Below are 19,760 nucleotides of genomic sequence, written 5' to 3'. Positions count from 1 at the left end.
AAAATATAAATAAATCTTTATAGATAGATGTAACTAAAGATCTCCAAAACTTGAAAAGGAAAGTGGCTTAGAGTGAATCCTAAATCTAATGACAAGGGACCTTAAGAAAATAACACAGAAATAGGGACCATGACATTTGAGAACTGAAACAGAAACTGGAAATTATGTGCCTTAAACCAGGAAAAACGTGGACTTACTGGGGTTTGGGAAAAGCCAACATGGATTTCTTCATAAGATCTGTAGAAGGGATATACAATGTTGCCTTGATTTCTAACATCTGGTCTCCAGGACAGAGAGTTTGTGCTGTTTAAGACATGGAATGCTATACTTGTCATGGGAGTCCTCGGTGAACAGTAGGTCCAAGAGACAGAGCAAACACATGGAAGCCACCACCACTGTAAACTTAAGCTCAGCCATTCCCACTACTGTAACTCACCCTGTTCACTTAAAGAAAGTCAGTCCTGGCTGCTCTCAGGGTGAGTGGGAGATTATGTTAAACCCCTCTAGAGAAAAAAGGCAGTGGAGTTGCAGGTATGTCTGAAGTCTGTCAAAATGACTTCTGAAGTATGTCTTTCCTCTGAAGTTAAGCTACTACAAATGTCTAAATTAAAGATAACGAAAAATTCTCATTACTTCATACTGGTGACTTCCATGTGTCCTCAGATGCCAGATACTGCCATAAGATTCTGAACGACTACTGTCAAAAATCCTATGATGTGGAACTTATCGAGATTACTAGCAATGAAGTAGCAGGTACACAGTGTGAGTGAGAACTTTTTCTTCAAATGTTTGTGTGCTGTACCTTATTGAGTAGATAGCCACATTCTCATAATGTTCTTATAGCACTGTTAGCATAAACAAAGTGTACAGTCTAGCCAAAAGGTCACTATACTGCAATGTGAGAAACTCGGGCTCAGTGCTCATGTTTGTCACTTACTGTATAATCTTTAGAAAGATTAAGCCATCATTCTGGGCTTCAGTTTTCCTGTCTGTAAAATTATGAGGTGATCAGTAAGTGATCATTAAAATTCCTATCTCATCCATTAGCACAGCAATACTTTCATTACCAGTAAAAAATACTAGGCTAGAATGATTATTTGTACATATCAATATGCGCACATGTCTGTAATTCAGAACAAAGAAGACAAACCAACTGCAAGGATGAAAGACACGAGGACAATCCCCTGACTCTCCACATTTTCATGTTGAGTAGGCTGACTTTAACTCAACGGTAAAGTGTTTTCTTTTGTCTACAATGCTTGTCTTATTGAGCAAGCAGCACATCTCTCCGCTCAAATAACACATCCCCTGGGAGGCCTTCCCTGATCACATAGGAAAGCTACCTCTTCACCTTCGCACTGTTAGCTTGCAATATCCTCCTTATAGTCTTTACTGCCCTCTAAAAGTCCTTAGTTTTGTGCAAAGGTTTTCATTGTCTACCTCTCTCAGCTTGATCATAAGGTCTAAAGAGGCCAGGGTTTCTTTGTTATAGTTCTCTACTTTCTAGAAGAACCACCAAGGTCAGAGCAAGCACCCAATAAAAATAGGTTGAATAAGCAAATGAAGTATGCCAATTCTTTTACAATTACCAATACAGTTACATATCTCTCTGATGTCTTACATTATTAAGACATAGTTCTATGTCTATTCCTAACAGACTCTGGTAAGATAGATACCACGACCTAAAGATAATCACGAACAAGGAAACTCGTGATCAGAGGTGAAAGGACTTCGCAATGTAATTACCGTATTAAGTTCAGGACTTTTCAGATCGACCTTTGGAGTTCAGTGTTACAGATAGCATGGAATCAACCCTTTATTCTACAGTGTCTGATTGGCTCTATCAGTGTTTCTAAATCAAGTCATAAAGCGGATCCACATTTAGTTTTGGAATTAGTGATTAATTACTAAGATAACTAATACCTGTACAAACTGTTCCATGTTGCACACTTTTTAGTCAAATCATGTATGTTAGCAACAGCTCAAGGAACACTTTAATATAAGGGGAAAATCATTTAACTCAGTGTTTGCTCCTTATTTCCATAAGCATATTCGGCTGTCTCTGCACATTAATGACCATGGCCTTGAGATTAACCTCTCCTGTTTGCTTGTTCCTGACCTCAGAGCATCCTAAATTACTCAAAGCCATTCTGATGCCTTTAATTTATGAGAACACCTTCACATATTCATCTTTTAAACCTTGAAAATGATTATCCCTGCACAACTGTGGCTCTCTTTTTAATCTTAGCTGATAACTCTGATTAAACACATCCACGGGCTGATTACCCCCACTGTGGTTAATGCCAGTGTCGCTGCTAACTACTTATTTCACAGCGGGAATTGCCTTCAAGAGCCCATTTACATTATCACTTGGAATTGATTTACACTGTTATTTCCTATTGATCATATAGAAAAAAAAAAAAAGAAGGTATAGACAGTGTCCTCTGAAGGCCAGCTAAGGCAGCAAATGATGAAAGCAAAGTGCAGGCTTTATTCTACACCTATCTGGTAATACAGTAATAAAAGGACTGGTTGCTTTCATAGTGTAGATGTTTTCAAAAGATACTAGTGTTGGAATCGATTAACAAAATCACCTGATGATGGAATCTGCATTATTCTAGCGGGTCTGCAAAGAGAGACTGTAAGGTGGAAGACACATGTGTGGCAGAAGAACAAATTAAACAAACTCTTGTGCTTTCTTCTACTGCTAGAACTTTTCATCAAAAGGCATACTTGAGGCCCACAAAATGGTTTAGCAGGTAAGCATTCTTGCTGCTCAAGCCTGATGACCTGAGTGCAGTCCTTGATTAATCCATGGTGGAAGGAGAAAACTGACTGTCAAAAGCTATTATTGGACTTCCAGATCTATATGCAAGCCATGGCGGGCATGCACCCATGTTCTTATGTGTTCGTTCTCCCTCCTCCTCCTCCTCCTCCTCCTCCTCCTCCTTCTCCTTCTCTCTCTCTCTCTCTCTCTCTCTCTCTCTCTCTCTCTCTCTCTCTCTCTCTCTCTCTCTCTCTCTCTCTGCCATAATAGGAAAATAAAACTTTTCAAAGTTTTGTGAAAGGAAGCATGCTGGGTGATGCGATGACACACTGAGGACAGCAACAGATCTAGCTCTGCAGATTTCTGGAACTGTGGGATTCTATCTTGAGTGTGGTCGTGTTGGTTTCCTACAGTGAGCCCAGTGATAAGAGAGGAAGAGCACAAGCTATTGCTAATTCGCCCAGCAAATATGCATAAAAAATCTACTCTTTTGCCAGATGATATGTGTCCCAGGGATCAATGAGACTGATATAACTCTGATCTCCATAAACTGTCACTGATTTAGAGGACAATGAACAGCTAAGCAAATATAGGCATTGTCACTAACTATAAAAATACTGCAAATGGAAAAAAAAAAAGAGCAAGCCAGAATTCTCTTTCAAGAAAGCCCTAGTCTATTAACCAAAAGGATGTCTGTGTTATGCAGGAAAGAAGGTTACAGCAGGATTGCTCCGTGGTGTTCAACCCCTTGTAGGGCGATGGCTCTCACCCTTGAGCATTTGTTAGTTACATAGAGAGTTTGCTGAATGAAGCACCTTCTCATTCAGTTCTTCTGGAGTGAGGCCTAACAATTTGCTTTGAAACTTTCTAATTTAGACTTTGTCACGTCTACATCTATTGTGACCCTCATAAGAGGATAAAGTACATCCACTGCTTAACATACAAAGAAAGATCAGTAGCTATGGAAAAACAGACGCAAATGGAAGTTCAACTCCTAAGGAAAAGAATCAATAATGGTGGATTTTTATGAAGAACAGTCACACCTTCCTCTTCTGAAAAGAAGATGATGACTTTATATTCTTCAAAAGCTATTTTTTCCTCTTTAAGTAACATGCCATTTAATTATGGAATTGGCTCATGAGAGCCCTCAGGTCTCCATCAAAGGCTGCAGAGTCATCCTCTTCCCAGCACGCCCACTTCACTGCCTTCCCAATCAGACACCTGCTGGGAGAGCACAGGATGGCCGGAATCAGGTCGCCCTCCACAGAGGACTAACTCAGAACCACCTTTTGCGTTACTTACTCCCAATTATGAATTTCCTCGAGCCAGAAGGCCCCCTTTCAGCACAGTAGCTAACCCCACTGGCTGAAGGAAGGAATGAAGATTTATGGCCCAGTACTCTGGTGTTTTAAACTAATTCTCACTACAGAGTTTTGATTTACTCATTTCTCAGTTCTGGCTCAATACAGAAATTATTTTCTTCCTCATCAGGAATTTTTCCCTCGAAGATGGTCTAGTGTGGTGAAAAAGATTTGAAGAGATTCAGATCAACCTCCTAAAGACATATTTACTTGAGACACAATAAACAAGGACAGTCCCAAGAAATAGATGCCAGGCAGGTATTTTCTGCTTTTGTCAACTTTGATCCATTACACACATATAATAAAATTTAATAAATATTTAACTTCAATGAATCATGCCTTCCTCTTTATAAAACATAAGGATTGCTACAGACTAGGCCTTAAGAAACCATGAAGGACCAGATAGCACATGTTTCAGACATCCCAATCATACAATCCCTACAGGAATTACTCAACTCAGTCACACCAAAGTACCCATAAACAATATGTAAACAAATGGGAATATCTGGGTTCTAATAAAACTTTATTTACAAAAGTAGGTAGCAGGTCTAGATAACACTGCAAGCGACACTCCACCTAGTTCTTGACTCCAGGCCACAACCAAGCCTCTACTATGGATTTAATTTGTTACTGGGAGCTGCAGATTTGATTTCACTGTATGTGAATTTCTCCTTAGGTTAGAAATATATTATCCTTACTTGTCAAGTCACTTCCTCATAGCAATTTCAAAGGACTGATAAGCTCATGTTTCAAAGTTCTATGATTTCTTGATGAAGGGCACCAGAGTACTACTTACTATCAACAGTACCTTTTAAGCTACTATCATCTGATTATTTCTGCACCTGGGAATAGAATAAGGAGATGAATTCATACCACTCATTCAAACAAATTATGTTATTGTCTGTCACCCTAGACATTCCTTGAAATCAATAATGCAACACTAGAAGCTGGATGCCAACATTGCCCTTTGATGCCTTTGAAAGGCTACACAGAAGAAACACAAAAATATTATATACAAAGATTTAATAGTTTTATATTTATCTTTGATGCTTATTCGACCCTGAAGAAAAGAAAATGGGAGTATTCTAAGGAAATATAACAGACGTGCGAGTAATGTTGAAAATTAAATGAAGGTGATCATGTCCTTACTTTATTTTCATCTCTTGAAGAGAAACTATTAGGAGTAAATTTCTTTTAAGACTTTAGAAGTGCATATATGCTGAACAATTTTAAGATACAATGTATAATTGACACTAATTCCATTATTTTTGGAATATTAGCATAATTTTTCTTTTATGTCCAACCTTTCACCAACTTGATGTCAGTTTTCCAGTTTTAACAGTTAATTCATTTGACAGATATTTCTCTAGTATCCATAATATATTAGAAAGATGCAACATTGGACTGGGGAGACAGCTCAGAGAGTAAGTGCTTTTCACATAATCATCAGGACCTGAGTTTGATACCAAAATATTAAAAAGCTAGGTGTAATGGGGTGCGACTGTGCAGCACTGGGAGAGCGAAGACAGGAGGAACCCCGGGACTCACTGGTCATCCAGCCTGGCCTTCTCAGTGAACTCTCAACCAATGAGAGAGCCTGTCTTAAAAAAAACAAGGTAAATGTGGACACAACACAGAAGGCTGTCCTCCAGCTCTCTATAATGCAACCAATCTATCTCACACACACAACTATGAAACATGCATAACAAGGAAAAGAAGCAGCATGCAAAGCATTAACATGCAATATACTGAAGGAAAAAAAAAAGCTTGTAGTTGAGGTGATATGACTTCACTCCTAACAGAGGTGATATCTGAGTTAAGTGTGAAAGAGAAGTAGAAACGATGAAAGAGCAAGCTTTCTAGATAATCACAAGCACACAGAGATCCACAAAATTATGCTGAAAATCATACCATTTTCAAGACATTTTAAGTGGTTCAAGATATGGTGGCCTATGCTGGAAAGCTGAAGAAAATTAGGTTAACAAATGTTTAACTTTAAAAAAAAGTATGTCAAAGGATTGCAGTCTATTTCCATTCACCCTTTCAAGAAATACCTTTCAAGCCTCTTTCATGTTTTGGGCAGTTTTAGAACTTCTATGGACATTGCAAAACAAAAGAAATAGATTCCAAAGTCTACATCCTTATTCTGGTATAGGGAGGTTTTACAAACAAAAAGTAATAACATAGCATATTATATTATTACTGAAGCTAACATACTACAGTCCAACAACTACAAATGAAGCAGAGGAGCCAGGATGATTATGTCAGCTAAGGTGACACCTGAGGTTACAGTTAACAAGGGTGTGAAGAACATAAGGGAGGAAGTCATGAAGAAGTCTGGAAGAGAGCTCCAGACAAGGAAACAATAGTATCTAGGACTGAGGATCAGCAAGACAGTCTATGAGAGAATATAGAAGGCCACAGTGGAGAAGTCTCCACCATGCACAGCCTTGCTGACAACTGTAACGAGAGGACATAGACCTCACATGCATTGTGCAAAGTGGATCACAAAATGGAAGGCTTGAGAAGTAGGAGTCGATTAATGAACTATTTTCCAAATGAAAGAGTCCTGAACAAAATCATTCATTTGGCACCTCATTCTTTCACAATAATTAATCACAAAGTTGGAACACTATGTCACACGTTGCCACTATAACAATGACATTGTTGTATGGACTTTTCTTGGGCAGACCTGAACAAAACTCTACTTATGGCAGACGGGGCACCAAAACACACAAAGATGTTGATTCTAGAAGCTTAGGTAATCCCAAAACAGCAAAATCACCAAACAGTATCACCCTAACATGGTTAATGGCTGCACCAATGGAGTCCACACTCCAGTTAGCCTTTCTACTCTCTATATATTCTCACACATACCAAGACCATGTGCAACTTGGGGCAGAATTATATACAACTTTGGAGAGGATGTAGGAGGGAGTGGCTGAATCTCAGATGAGCATTTACCTCTCCTGCGATGAAGTACAGTCAACAGGAACAATCTTGAGAGCCTATTGTTGGTTTATCGTGAGTTCTCTAACTAAGATGGTAATGGCTATAAAGCTTGGAGGACAGAGTTCTACAACAGACAGGGAAATGTAAATATCCCTCATATGAAAAGCTTCTATAAAGGAATACACATACAACACTTCCTTTTTGTTTGTTTGTTTGTTTGGTTTGGTTTGGTTTGGTTTTTGAGACAGGGTTTCTCTGTGTAGTTTTGGTGCCTGTCCTGGATCTCACTCTGTAGACAAGGCTGGCCTCGAACTCACAGAGATGCCTGGCTCTGCCTCCCGAGTGCTAGGCTTAAAGGCATGTGCCACTACTGCCCGGCCCCTTTTTACACTTTCTAAGTAATATATTTCAATGAAATTCTAGTCAATATTCTTGCCTCCATGACTTCTTTTGAGAAAAGTGATTGGTTAGTTTGTATAAAAAGAAACCATTCAAACATACTGGCAGTGAAAAAAAGAACATCCAGGGGCTTTTCATTCCATCATCATGATAAGTCACAGAACACAAACTACAAGTATAATTAATTCAAATACAACCATTCATGAATAAATTAATTTAGCAAGCATAGAAAAGCAGAGAGTAGTCCAAAATGACCAATACTATATGTAACCCAAACAAAAGCATTTTCCAAACAAATTGCTGGTGCATGAAGATATCATCACTTGAGGCTGGATGACTGGCTTTAGTGCCCCTATAATGATGAACCCAATGTCTCAGAGGACAGATAGGAGCTAGTCTCCGCTGTCAAACTGTCACAGAATTATTAAATATGGAGGGGAAAATGACCCAAACAGTATGTAATGAGCTCCCTTTTCATTCTCTCACTACAAAAGCACATCTGTGGATTGTTAATGATGCTGAAATGGAGGATCCAAATTGATGAGAAAGAAAACTATCTCTCAGGGATAGGGAAAAGGAAATGAACACACACAATGTTTATAAAGCATAATTTGAAATATAAGGGCTTGTGAAAATACTATGAAACATCATAAAGTGGAATACAAGTGTGAGCTATTATTACACCATTTCACATTCCTTTTCTTTATTATTTTAATATCAATCATTAATATTTTAAAGTACAGAAAAATACCTAGATATTTGCACTGACAGTGCATGTCTTTGATTTTTTTTTTTGTTTAATGAGGTGACTGCTATATTGCATTGCTATTTTCTATCCTGTTGGATGATTCTTTATTGGACATGCTGTCTTCATTAATGAAACACCATGACCAAAAGTAACTGGGGGAAGAAAAGGGTTTATTTTGCTTACAGTTCCATATCACGGTTCATAATCAAAGAAAGTCAAGGTAGGAACCTGGACGCAGGAGATGATACAGGGGGCATTGAGGAGTGTTGCTTACTGACTTGCTCCTTGTAGCTTGTTCAGCCTACTTTCTTACATCATCCAGGATCACCAGGCCCCACCCACAATAAACTGGGTCTCCCCACATCAAGCACTAATTAAGAAGATGCACTATAGGCCTGTCTGTAGCCTGACATTATGGAGACAATTTCTCTGTTGAGGGTCCCTCCATTCAGATGATTCTAGCCTGTGTTAGGCTGACCCAAAAGCTCACCAGCATCTATGCCATTGAGCCACATAATAATGACTGGAGTAGTGATTCTGTGCTGAGTCCTAGAGGCTGATTCTCTACGTCTAGAGTCTTGGGCCATAAGACTCACTTGCTTCAGAATGCTTCTGAAAGCCACACACCACACCAAAGCTCAAACAGGGTTTTCAAGCATGACAACTTCTAAAATATCCACAGAGTCTTACTGATCCCTATGCCTTGGTGCCCAACACTAGGTAAATTCTCAATGACTCGGAAATCAAATGAGTGGCATGCAAAGAAAATGGAATATCTTGTACACAAGCATGCCAAATAGCAGTAAGTAAATTTAAACCAGCTTCCCACATGCTCAGATAATACACATAAACAATCATTTTACTTATCATATGTAGTGATTCCAAGTTTCTCTGTGTTCAGGAGGCTCAGAGGTGAAGAATTTTGATGTCTGTTTTCATACAGAGAAAGTAGTGAATTCAATAGAGGACCTCACTTATTACTGGGTTTGAGGATGGACACGAGTCTGAAAGTAATTAATCTGCTCATTCTCAGGGTGGTATGGGTCAGCTGCAGCTCATGGGTAGCATCATGTTAGACAGATTTAAAAACTGTGTTTGTCAACATGAGCTATAGAATCCCAGAAGAAAAATCACCTTTAACACTCAGATCATCAGTGCTATGAGTCAAAGTGCAAACTCCCGATGCCATTGTACACATGGGGGTTGCACAAACACAAACACACACACACATACACACACACACACACACACACACACACACACACACACACACACAATTTTTAAAATTACCTTAAAAGCACACCATGTCACCATTCACAGATAGTCTTGGGTAGCTTATTTTTCCACACCCTGCCCATACAGTGTTCGATACTATCCCACAAATTACACTGTACGTTTTTAGTCGTGCTATTCTCACTACTAAACTACAAACACACAAAAGTAGCTTTGTCTTCACATAAAAATGTGTTCATAGATCAGGGCAGTATCCTAAGAAGCAAGTACATAGATTAAATTGGTGTCTCAATTTCCAGGCCAATGCACACCTTAATGGTGTAGCACAAACCCTCCCTCCATTCCCAGGTCCTGAAAATTATATAATTTTTAAAGGTGCACTTTTAATCACTTCTCTCATTTTTTATTCTATACCACCCTATCGCAGTCGGCTAAACACTGAAGCAACAAGGTCAGTCAATTGCAGTGCATTTTTCTATTCAAATATAATAGAAAATTTGACCATTCCACATTCAAAGAGCAAATACATTCTTGGACTGACAACCACATTCTACTGGCTTCTCCTGAGAACCGAGTGTGACAGATGCCTGGGCTGTAATTGCCAATCAGCCTTTACATGGCAGCTGAAAACACAATACATCACTTTGATCTCCTTTGCTCTAAACACATCCACAATCAAGAAACCCGAACAAGGAATGAGAAATTGGCATCATTTCCAGAAGCTGTCACTGGTGGTGCTTAAATACTGGAACGTATATTTTGCTCCTACTTTTATTTCTCTGTTTCAGAGACATTGTTAAAGAACTGAACAACTGAAAATTTCTCTAGTTAATCATATAAATAAACATGCACCTACACACTAAATCTGAATACAAGCATATTTAATTAAATCCCACCTCAACTGTCTACTTTTCTAGATATTCTTTTGAGGGGAAAAAGCAAGGCTGGCATTCTCAGTTGATTCTGAAATGAAGTTCAAGCATGCCATACTCACACTTTGCAGGGAGGTCATAGCCGCACGTGATTTTTGCATGTCCAGTCTCACAGCCATTCAGGTTCCGACACTCAGCTAACAAACAGGGACCAGCTGCTCTATGAATACAGCCATCCACTAGGGGAGAGAGGGATAACAAAGTTAGCCTATGTGTGACCTTTTGGGGGAAAAAATGTATAAATGGACAGGAGAAAAGGAACTCAATTTCTCCCTCCCCAAACCATAGCTCCACAGAGGAAAACTCGTAGTGAATAAAACTCCTCTCTCTCTCTCTCTCTCTCTCTCTCTCTCTCTCTCTCTCTCTCTCTCTCTCTCTCTCTCTCTCTCTCTCTCCTCATGGTAAAAAGTTATAGAGAAGTGGAGAAGTGATGCAAGCAGTTTCTGGTTAAGTTTCTCTTGGGGTGGAGGAGCCCCTAACAGGTAGAATAATTTCACTGGTGTAGGCACTTTCTGCCAACATCCGATTTCAATGAAAACGGTGTTAGGAAGAAATGCTAACTGTCTCTCCAGAGCTGCTAAGTATGTTTGCCAGCACATGACCAGGATCAAATGCGGTTATGAAGAAGAAAAGGCACACGGGTACTCTTCTCAAAAGTGAGATGGTAAAAGCAAGGCTACTCAAATAAGAACCAAACTTCCAGACAACTTGGTTCCTCACAGACACCCTGCAAGCATGATCAGGTTCCTGCAAGGGAAGAGCTAGATGATGCAAGGGCAGATGGGTCTTTAGAAGCACCTGGAAGACCATGCACCTGGCTTGCTCACCACAGAGTAAAGCCAAATAGTGGCAGGTGTTCTTACTCTGCTGGAGAGGCAGCTTTCTGCCCTCAGGCAGCCTCAGCTGCAGCTCCTCCTCTGGGCCCTTTGCATACAGCCACCCTGGCAAGAAGCACCAAGCTGGTTTCAGTAAAAAAAAAAAAAAAAAAAAAATCAACACCTTCTGTGACTGGATCGAAGTTAATGCTGAGGTTGAGGGCTAAAGGCTCATGGACATGTAAATTAGGAACTTGAAAATGTGGCTGTTTAGTCCTTTGTGAATAAGTACTACTCTATGGGCAGAAAGAAAAATCAAGTTTGCAAACCAAGACAAAGTAGAAGTCAGGGTAATCTAGAATGGGAAAGAAAACACAGTATCTTTGAGAGATCTAAACACCCACCCCCCCAACAGTCCATACCATCATGGAACTGATGACTTCTTATTTTTGTTTTATTTCAAGATGAAGCTAGATACTGGACAGACTTTAGTGCCATGGGTACAACATGTCTAATATCCAAGCTGGCTTCTATTGCCACTGCCTGTCACTGAGGCATCATTCTCAGCTGAACAAGTGTCCAAAGGAATAAGCTTATCCAGGCCTACTTGCCTTGCCACTTGCATATCTATGGCGTTTGATAATGAACCTAGCCCTAAAGGACCCTCATATCAAAATGAATGTATTCCAGCCTACTCTCAACTGTCACCCTTCACAGACCCGGGGTAAAATCCACACAGTGCTCTTTACCAGCCACCTGCTGCGGTAAGCTCTACTTGGTAATGAATTGGTGTTAGAGGTGCAACCTCGATACCTGTGCAGGAATATAAGGACTTAGGTACACATGAGACATTCAGCAGAATGCTTAATACAATGTTATGTGCTAGACTGATAGTGTTTAAATATCTTAAAATAAAGTTGGCTAAATTTAAAAACAGATTGTTATCAGCAAATGAGAAACATAAAGAAGAATATGAAAACCACCATTCACCCCACTCCAGAGAGAACACAATGCCCTGCCCACTGTTTGTGAACACACAAAATACAGTTACTCACAAGAAAAGATTGGAAATAGTTGTTCAAAGATGTTTAACTAACCATTTCACTTTTTAAAATTTATCATATGAAATTACCAACTCAAGTGCAAATGATGTTTGCATTAATTCAAAGCTTTCTACAGGAATAATAACCTGAAATTTTGCTGTGCTCGTAAACAGAAGGACTGCTTATTCAATAAATAAAGTTCCATCCTGCCATAGACCATTCTGCAGCTATTAAAAAGAGTAGATCAACTTTTAGGTTAACAGTTTTATCATGATAAGACTTTTTACATGAAAATGACTGGTTTAGAAGATGGTCATAGACTCAAACTGTCATAGTTTGGTTTCTAATTCTGTGATAAATACCATGACCAAAAGCAATTTGAGGAGGAAAGGATTGATTTCATCTTACAACTCCAGATAACTGTCCAACACTGAGGACCAAGCAGAGGCCATGGGAGAATGTTGTTTACTGCCTTGCTCAGTTTGCTTTCTTATGCAAACCAGGATTGCCTGCATAGGGATAGTTCTATCCACATTAATCAGGAAAATGCCCAACAAGCTTGCCTATAGGCCAATCTTCTGGGGACATTATCTCATTTTCTCCTTGCAAATGACTCAAGCTTGTGTCAAATTACCAAAAAACTAGCCAGCTCACAAACAGTATAGTCACAATTATATATATGGTTACATGCACATTCTTGTACATGTGTACATATACATATGTATGTGCTGGAAAGATGCACACCTCTAATGACAAGAATAAGGGATAAAGACAAGAGAAAGAAGACTACTATGAAAAATTATCCCCTAATTTGTCTATGCTTGATTTTTTTTTTCACAAGCTCTTCAAGGAAATAATATTAAAGTGAACAGCTTTGTTTTTTTCTTGACAAAAAGATAGTTGCTTGGTTTGAAATGGATAACTAAAATAGGATTTGTGAGTGTACTTAATCATATGCTGTCAAATGTCTGAGTTATTTAGATTGCAGCCTAATGTAGTTTGTAGATATCTAATTCTTAAAATCTTCATGGTTATACACATATTCCTGATTGAGTTAGGGTAATGCCAGTGTAGCTGAAGAGCTATTTAATAATAATGACTATGGCTTAAATGCACTGAACGCATCTGCGTCCCAGACATTACACCAAGGACAACCTTCTAAGGCAGATACTAATTGTATCATCCATTTTATGAGTGCATAGCCTAGGTTAGCATCTTGCTTATATCCACAAAGGACTTGCAACATGTCTCAAAGCCCCAGATTTTTCTGATGTGGTGATTATACCCTATACTATCTATAACTCAGGTCTCAAAACCTGACAATCTAACCTGAGTTCCTGCTTGTGAATATAATGCTATATTATTACATTTTTATTTCCATTAATTTAGTTTATGATTTATTATGCACATACGATCAAATACACCAATGTAAAGTGTGCTGCTTTGATGTATTTTAACAAGTATGCATGGACATTACTATGTCATCAATAAAAATGAAACATTTCCATCAGTCCAACGTTTTCTTGTGTCCTTTCCATTTGAATTCTCCTCTTACCACCATTGGGAGTGGGAGCATTTGTTAGTACTTTGGTAACCATGGCTAAGTTTTAGCTGTTGTATATTTGAAACTTCAGGTAGAGGTCTTGTGTCTTCCATTCAGCAGATTTTTTAAATCATGTGTATTATGATTTTATTCCATTTTATTCTTGAGAAACAGTCTGCTTTTAAAAGACCATAATTTCTTTATTCATATCTGAATGGACAGGAATTATTCACAGTATTTCAGTGATTGTAGATAGATATACATTGTATACAAATCTTTTTTGCTGCTGTTATCATTTCCTTGGGAAAAAATTCCTATGAATAGAGTTTTGGGGTAGGTTCTGCATACTTTATAAAGAACATATGCTTTCCCCAATCAATTATGTCATTTTCTGCCCCCAGCAATATATGAGAGTTGCAGTTAGGCATGCCTTTGCTACTGCCCATCTTCTTGAGTTTAGCATTCAAATAACTACAAGGGAGACTCAATTTATACCTTACTGATGACTAGTAAGGTTAAGTATCTTGCCAAGTGTTTAGGGATCAAGTGCCTGCTCATGTTCTTTATTGGCTTTTTTATTATTTAGATGTGTTAAATCTGCTAAATTCCACCTGATCATTTTCTTCACTCTAGATTTTTTTTTAGTTCATGAGATTCCCTTTTGTATTTCTTCTTACTATTTTCATCACTTCTGAAATTTTCAAACCTATAATTCCTTATATCTAAATATCTTTTATCTATAATACCATGTATCTAAATTCCTTAACAGATTTTACACTGTGATTTTGTAGTACATTTCTGTCAATTCCAATATCAGTTGACCCATGGCTCTATTGTCATTGGCTGATTTTTTGATTGACTCTTGGCCATATTGGTTTTTTACATATCTACTAATTGCTGATAGCATACTGAAAACCAAATATTATGTGGAAGGAACTTTAGGTTAACCTTGTGATGGTTAAGTGAAATTGCCAACTTGGTGAGACTGAGACGGTCCTCTGGACATGACTATAGGCAATTATCTTGATTAGGTTAGAGGTGAAAAGAGCTGCCCACTATGGGTAGCACCATGCCAGGGGATGGTATCCTGGACTAAATAAAAAAGAGAAAATGAAATGAGCAGGAGCATTTATTGGCCTTGCTTTCTAGAAGTCATGTGGCCAGCTGCTTCAAGCTCCTGTTGCCTTGACTTCTCACATGATGGACTGTACCCTTGAACTATTATCCAAAGCAAACCTTTTTTCTCTTAAATTTCTTTTGTTGTGGTATTTTTACCCTAGCAACAGGGAAATAAACTAAGATATACAATGTTAGTGTTTGTTCTAGCAAGCAGGTAAATGATTATCGGTGTGTAGGTGGCTTTATTAAGGTGAAATCGAGCTCCATTTTTCTATTTCTGAGGAAAGTCCATTAATTCAGGGTGTATTCTTTGCATTTCTAGCATGGGGTTTCAGTGCTTACAGTGTTAAGGATGCTCCTCTGGCTGGAGGCAGGTGGGGGCTGGAATAAAATTCCAAACTCTGTACACTTACTGAAGCTGCTCAATTCCCTGCTCAGTTCTTTAGGTTTATAGCTTTTATTTTTATCCAGGGCTTATTGAAGACTTTCCCCATACATGCATAATTCAATACTCAGCTAAGGATTTAAAAGGTACTTACTATTATTTTGGGAGGGGAATCCCCCTCTCTGTTGTTCTGTTCTTCCCGGGGACCCCTCTTCAATTCCTAGTCAGTCTGAACTCAGGTCTATAATTTCTCATGCCAACAAAACTATTATATTCTGTTGTGCCCTTTAGCCACTTCCAAATGGAGTAGAGAGAACCCTCAACATCTAAGCTGTGTGATCTCTTAGAGGTGCATCTTACCCGGGGAGTTTCCTTCTGGGTACTGAACCCACTTGGGTTTCACTCTGCTTTTAGACATCTCCCAATTCCTATAAATGTTTCTGCTCTTTTTGTATCTCTTCGGGAATTTATCATCGCTACTGGAACAAAGTTCATTCTGATACAAGCAACTCTGTCATTGACAGAAGCTGAAACTATGTGTCCCCTCTTTTACAGGTTAAAGCATGACCTCATGTCATTTCAGTTATATTTATCTTCTTGGGACAAGTTAGTGTGGGGTATAAAGCCAATGACAGCATCAACTACCTCAATATTTATTCTTAAAACTGATAATTTCACTGGGTGGCAGTGGCGCACACCTTTAATCCCAGCACTCAGGAGGCAGAGCTGTGGTTGATATATTGTGCACCCCAATAAACTTATCTGGGGGTCAGAGAACAGAACAGCCATAATAGTAAATATAGAGGTTAGGCAGTGGTAGCACAAGCCTTTAATCCTAGCACTCCAGAGGCAGAGATCCATCCAGATCTCTGTGAGTTCAAGGCCACACTGGAAACAGCCAGGCATGGTGACTCACGCCTTTAATCTCAGGAAGTGATGGCAGGAAGCAGAAAGGTATATAAGGCACAAGGACCAGGAACTAGAGCCTAGTTAAGCTTTTAGGCTTTTGGTATCTGTTCAGCTGAGATCCATTCGGATGAGGACTCAGAGGCTTCCAGTCTGAGGAAACAGGATCAGCTGAGGAATTGGCAAGACTGTTTAGAATTTCATCTACACAGAGCCAGGCAGATCCCTGTGAGTTCGAGGCCAGCCTGGTCTACAGAGCAAGATCCAGTACAGGCATCAAAACTACACAGAGAAACCCTGTCTCAAAAAAAAAAAAAAAATAAAATAAAATAAAATTGACAATTTCAAAAGACAAAAGGAGAATAGACCAATATATAAACATTCACCATGAGATCTTAAAATTCACAAATACTGTCAATTCTGATACTAGACTTATTTTTCTAAAATGAATATAAAATCATATTACTTTCTTATTAAAATGGCATTTGCTTTTACCTTTACCCTACATTACAGAAGTCCTAGTTCTAAACTCTTAGCCAATGTGGTTAACCTTACATCCCCAACCACACATCATCATACGCTTCTCCCTTCTCCTGAGGCCTCACCATTCCCTTCCACACGGGCATACTCATGGCTAAGTTCTCCCCTGTCAGGATGCCTAGCATGAGCTCCTCCCTTCTTTTGTCTTTCCAGAAGCCTTTCTCAGTTTCCAAGTTTGAGTGCAACTGTGTTCTTTACAAAGGTATTGACAATCTCAAGAATTTGTTCGGAGGTTATAGGTGGCCACTGTAGCTACCTCCTATACAGCCTTGACTGAAGACCAGTCCTCTTCCATTGGGAGGGCTGTTCCCTCTGACCAACTGAGCCTGGCCCTCTGGAGGTTCACAAGACCTACACTGGCTCAAAGCAGACAAAATCCCAGCACTGAGAAGGGAAGGTTGGCACACAGCCCCACCTCTAACCAAGAAGCTATTTGCAACTGATACCTGCTTTTGAGTGGGAAAATCAGCTTTCTCCAGTGGCGTTTCACTGGGTATATCAATCACAGTCCAGGGCAGGCTCCATGCTTAGGAGTAGCTGACCAATACAAAATGGACCCCATATTTTTTTGTGAATTTTTTTTCTATTTGTTGTTCTATTGTTGTTGTTTTTAAGTTAGTTTGTTTTTATTTTCATTGTTTGGTTTTTTGATTCTTTCTTTTGAGAGAGAGAGAGGAGAGAGGGAGGGAGGGAGGGAGGGAGAAAACATGAAGCTGGGTGGGTAGGAGTGTGGGAAGGATCTGGGAAGAGTGGGGGGAGGGGAAAATGATCCAAATGTATTATATGAAAAAATGTTTACATGATGATATTTTAATTGTGCTGAAATATGATTTTAATTGTATGTTAATAAATAAAGTTTGCCTGGAGATCAGAGGTCATAGTGAGCCAGGAACAGAAGTCAGGCGGTGGTAGCCCACGTCCTTAATCTGATCACATGGCAGGAAGAGTCTCCGTGTAGTCAAGGACACAGCCAAGCTGGTGACACGAACCTTTAATCCCAGTACCAACCATAGAGACCTGGAGGTCTGTATAGACAGGCAGTGACAAGGAAGTCATGTGGCTTGGCTTAGAGACAATGAGAAGGCAGAACAGGAAAGCAATAAAAGCACAGGTTAGAGAGGAAGCTCTCTCATGTGGGAAACTATGGCTTGGTGGTAAGCTAAAGGGTAGTCAGTGGCTCTTGGCTAATTCTCTGATCTCTTTGGCTATTACCCCTGTATTTGGCTCTGTGTTTCTTATTTACTAAGACTGTTTAGAATTTCATCTACATGTTTAAATAAAATACATTTATTTAAAAATATCTACAACAGTTACAAGACAAATGTATATTCTCATAAGATTATAGTCTCATATTCTTACATGATTCAGGTTAGCAAACTATACACTTCACACTTCATGTGGCTTTGTATCTATTATATAAACACTGTAGAATGAGACATGGAGTTTCTTCCCTTAGTCTTTCAATTCACTGGGAGAAAAAGAGACTTTCTATTCCCTTGTATGTCACTGACTGTATTAATTACCAACTCTTTGTAGGTACCTCTATGATGGGATTGAATTAAATTCAAAACTTAAAGACAAATATTATGACTTTTCATTATTATCATTATTTTAATAATTCTGAGGAAGAAATCCTGCCACTCAAATCCAACCAGAAACTAAGAAGCAACTTGGGATATACAGCCAGAATGTTGTGGTTCCCATCGAACCTGTGAGGAACATGAAGCCACTTTTCTCTGGTTTGATGATGCCTAGTAGAGAACCTTTTGTTGCAGTTTCTCTAAGTGTACAGTTGAAGAGGCAGCAAGCTTGTTCTACCTGTCCTTGGGAAAGAACTGATGATCAGCATTGAGACTGACAGTGCATCAAAGCCCAATTATAGCCAAAAAAAAAAAAAAAACAGGTTCACCAACATGACTGCCTAAACATAAGCTGAACAAGTTCAACAATAAACATCCTCAGATGGAAGAGAAAGCCCAGGAGGCCTCAACCCTATAGAAAGAACCACAGGCAGCAAAGGAATTCTGAGAGTAGGGGAAATAGTCTTCCCTGGGGACAAGAGCACCAACTGGTTATCTAATACCCAAATGGTCAGCCATGAAAACATACAAATAAGCAACATTATACAGACTGAGCAGGCTGCATTATGTATTCGGAATATGTGTGTGTGGTGGGGAGGTATATGAGAGGGTTTTGGAGGGAGGAGAGAGGAGAAGGAAATGATATAATTATATTATAATCTTAAAAAGATAAAAGAAATAACTATTTAAAACAGAAAAGTAAAAGACAAAAAGAAAAAAGCCTAAAAGACACAGGAAAATAGAACAAGATTTCCAGAGAGCAACAGGACTATCACTATATAAGAGGAATAGGGGAAAAGGCAGCTAAGTTCTAAATGTAAACACAGTGACTATATACTGAATGTCTCAGGATTGCTATTGGTAGACAGTGTCCTCCAACAAAAAGTATTTAGATTTCCTCCCAGGCACTCCGCTAGACAACACTCCCCAGGCACCTTAAAGTTTTGGAGGCTCATGAGATTGAATCCTACTTAAAGAGTAAAAATGAAGAAGATACTTCAGTGTTCAGGCCCAAATATCTGTTCGTGCAACTCTACACAGACTGTCACTTCTGCAGAGTGGGTCCAAGGCTCCGGCAAATGTCCTCAGTGCTCCAGGACAGTTCGTGCCTGCATGGAGAGCACCTGAGTCCCCAAGTGACTGTGTGCAGCCAAACTGCACTCCCTTGAACACCCCAAATGGACTGTGAAACAAATGATCAACAAACCTTTATTATGGAAAGCGACTAGGACAATGGAATGCTTCAGAAAGCAGTTTGTCAGTTTAATGATTTGTAGTTTATAAGCTTTCATCAAACAAATTCAGATTTTTTTTAACTGAAGAAATATATTCTCTTCATTAATTAGTCAGTTTAGAATATGAAACTCAGTCACCACTCAGATCCATTTGAACAGCTGCAATAGAGGTTGTACACTCTCTAGTCAGGAAGGTTCTGAA

At 39.1% G+C, this 19,760-nt stretch overlaps 1 protein-coding gene across 3 annotated transcripts in view; it reads right to left on the bottom strand.

Annotated features, from left to right (window-relative positions):
- Macrod2 (mono-ADP ribosylhydrolase 2) overlaps positions 1 to 19,760 on the bottom strand; it is a 1,966,896-nt gene that overhangs the window by 1,303,328 nt on the left and 643,808 nt on the right. For all 3 annotated transcript variants that reach the window (XM_052726012.1, XM_052726011.1, XM_052726010.1), the window contains one exon: positions 10,455 to 10,571. In XM_052726012.1, the coding sequence (XP_052581972.1) occupies positions 10,455 to 10,571 (117 nt within the window). The remainder of the gene's footprint in view (positions 1 to 10,454; positions 10,572 to 19,760) is intronic.

Source organism: Peromyscus californicus, unplaced genomic scaffold (genome assembly GCF_007827085.1).
Source record: "Peromyscus californicus insignis strain IS unplaced genomic scaffold, ASM782708v3 Scaffold_7__1_contigs__length_154581171, whole genome shotgun sequence".
Classification (NCBI taxonomy): domain Eukaryota; kingdom Metazoa; phylum Chordata; class Mammalia; order Rodentia; family Cricetidae; genus Peromyscus; species Peromyscus californicus.
Note: the sequence above shows the minus strand (reverse complement) of the source record. Positions and strands in the feature narration are given on the sequence as shown.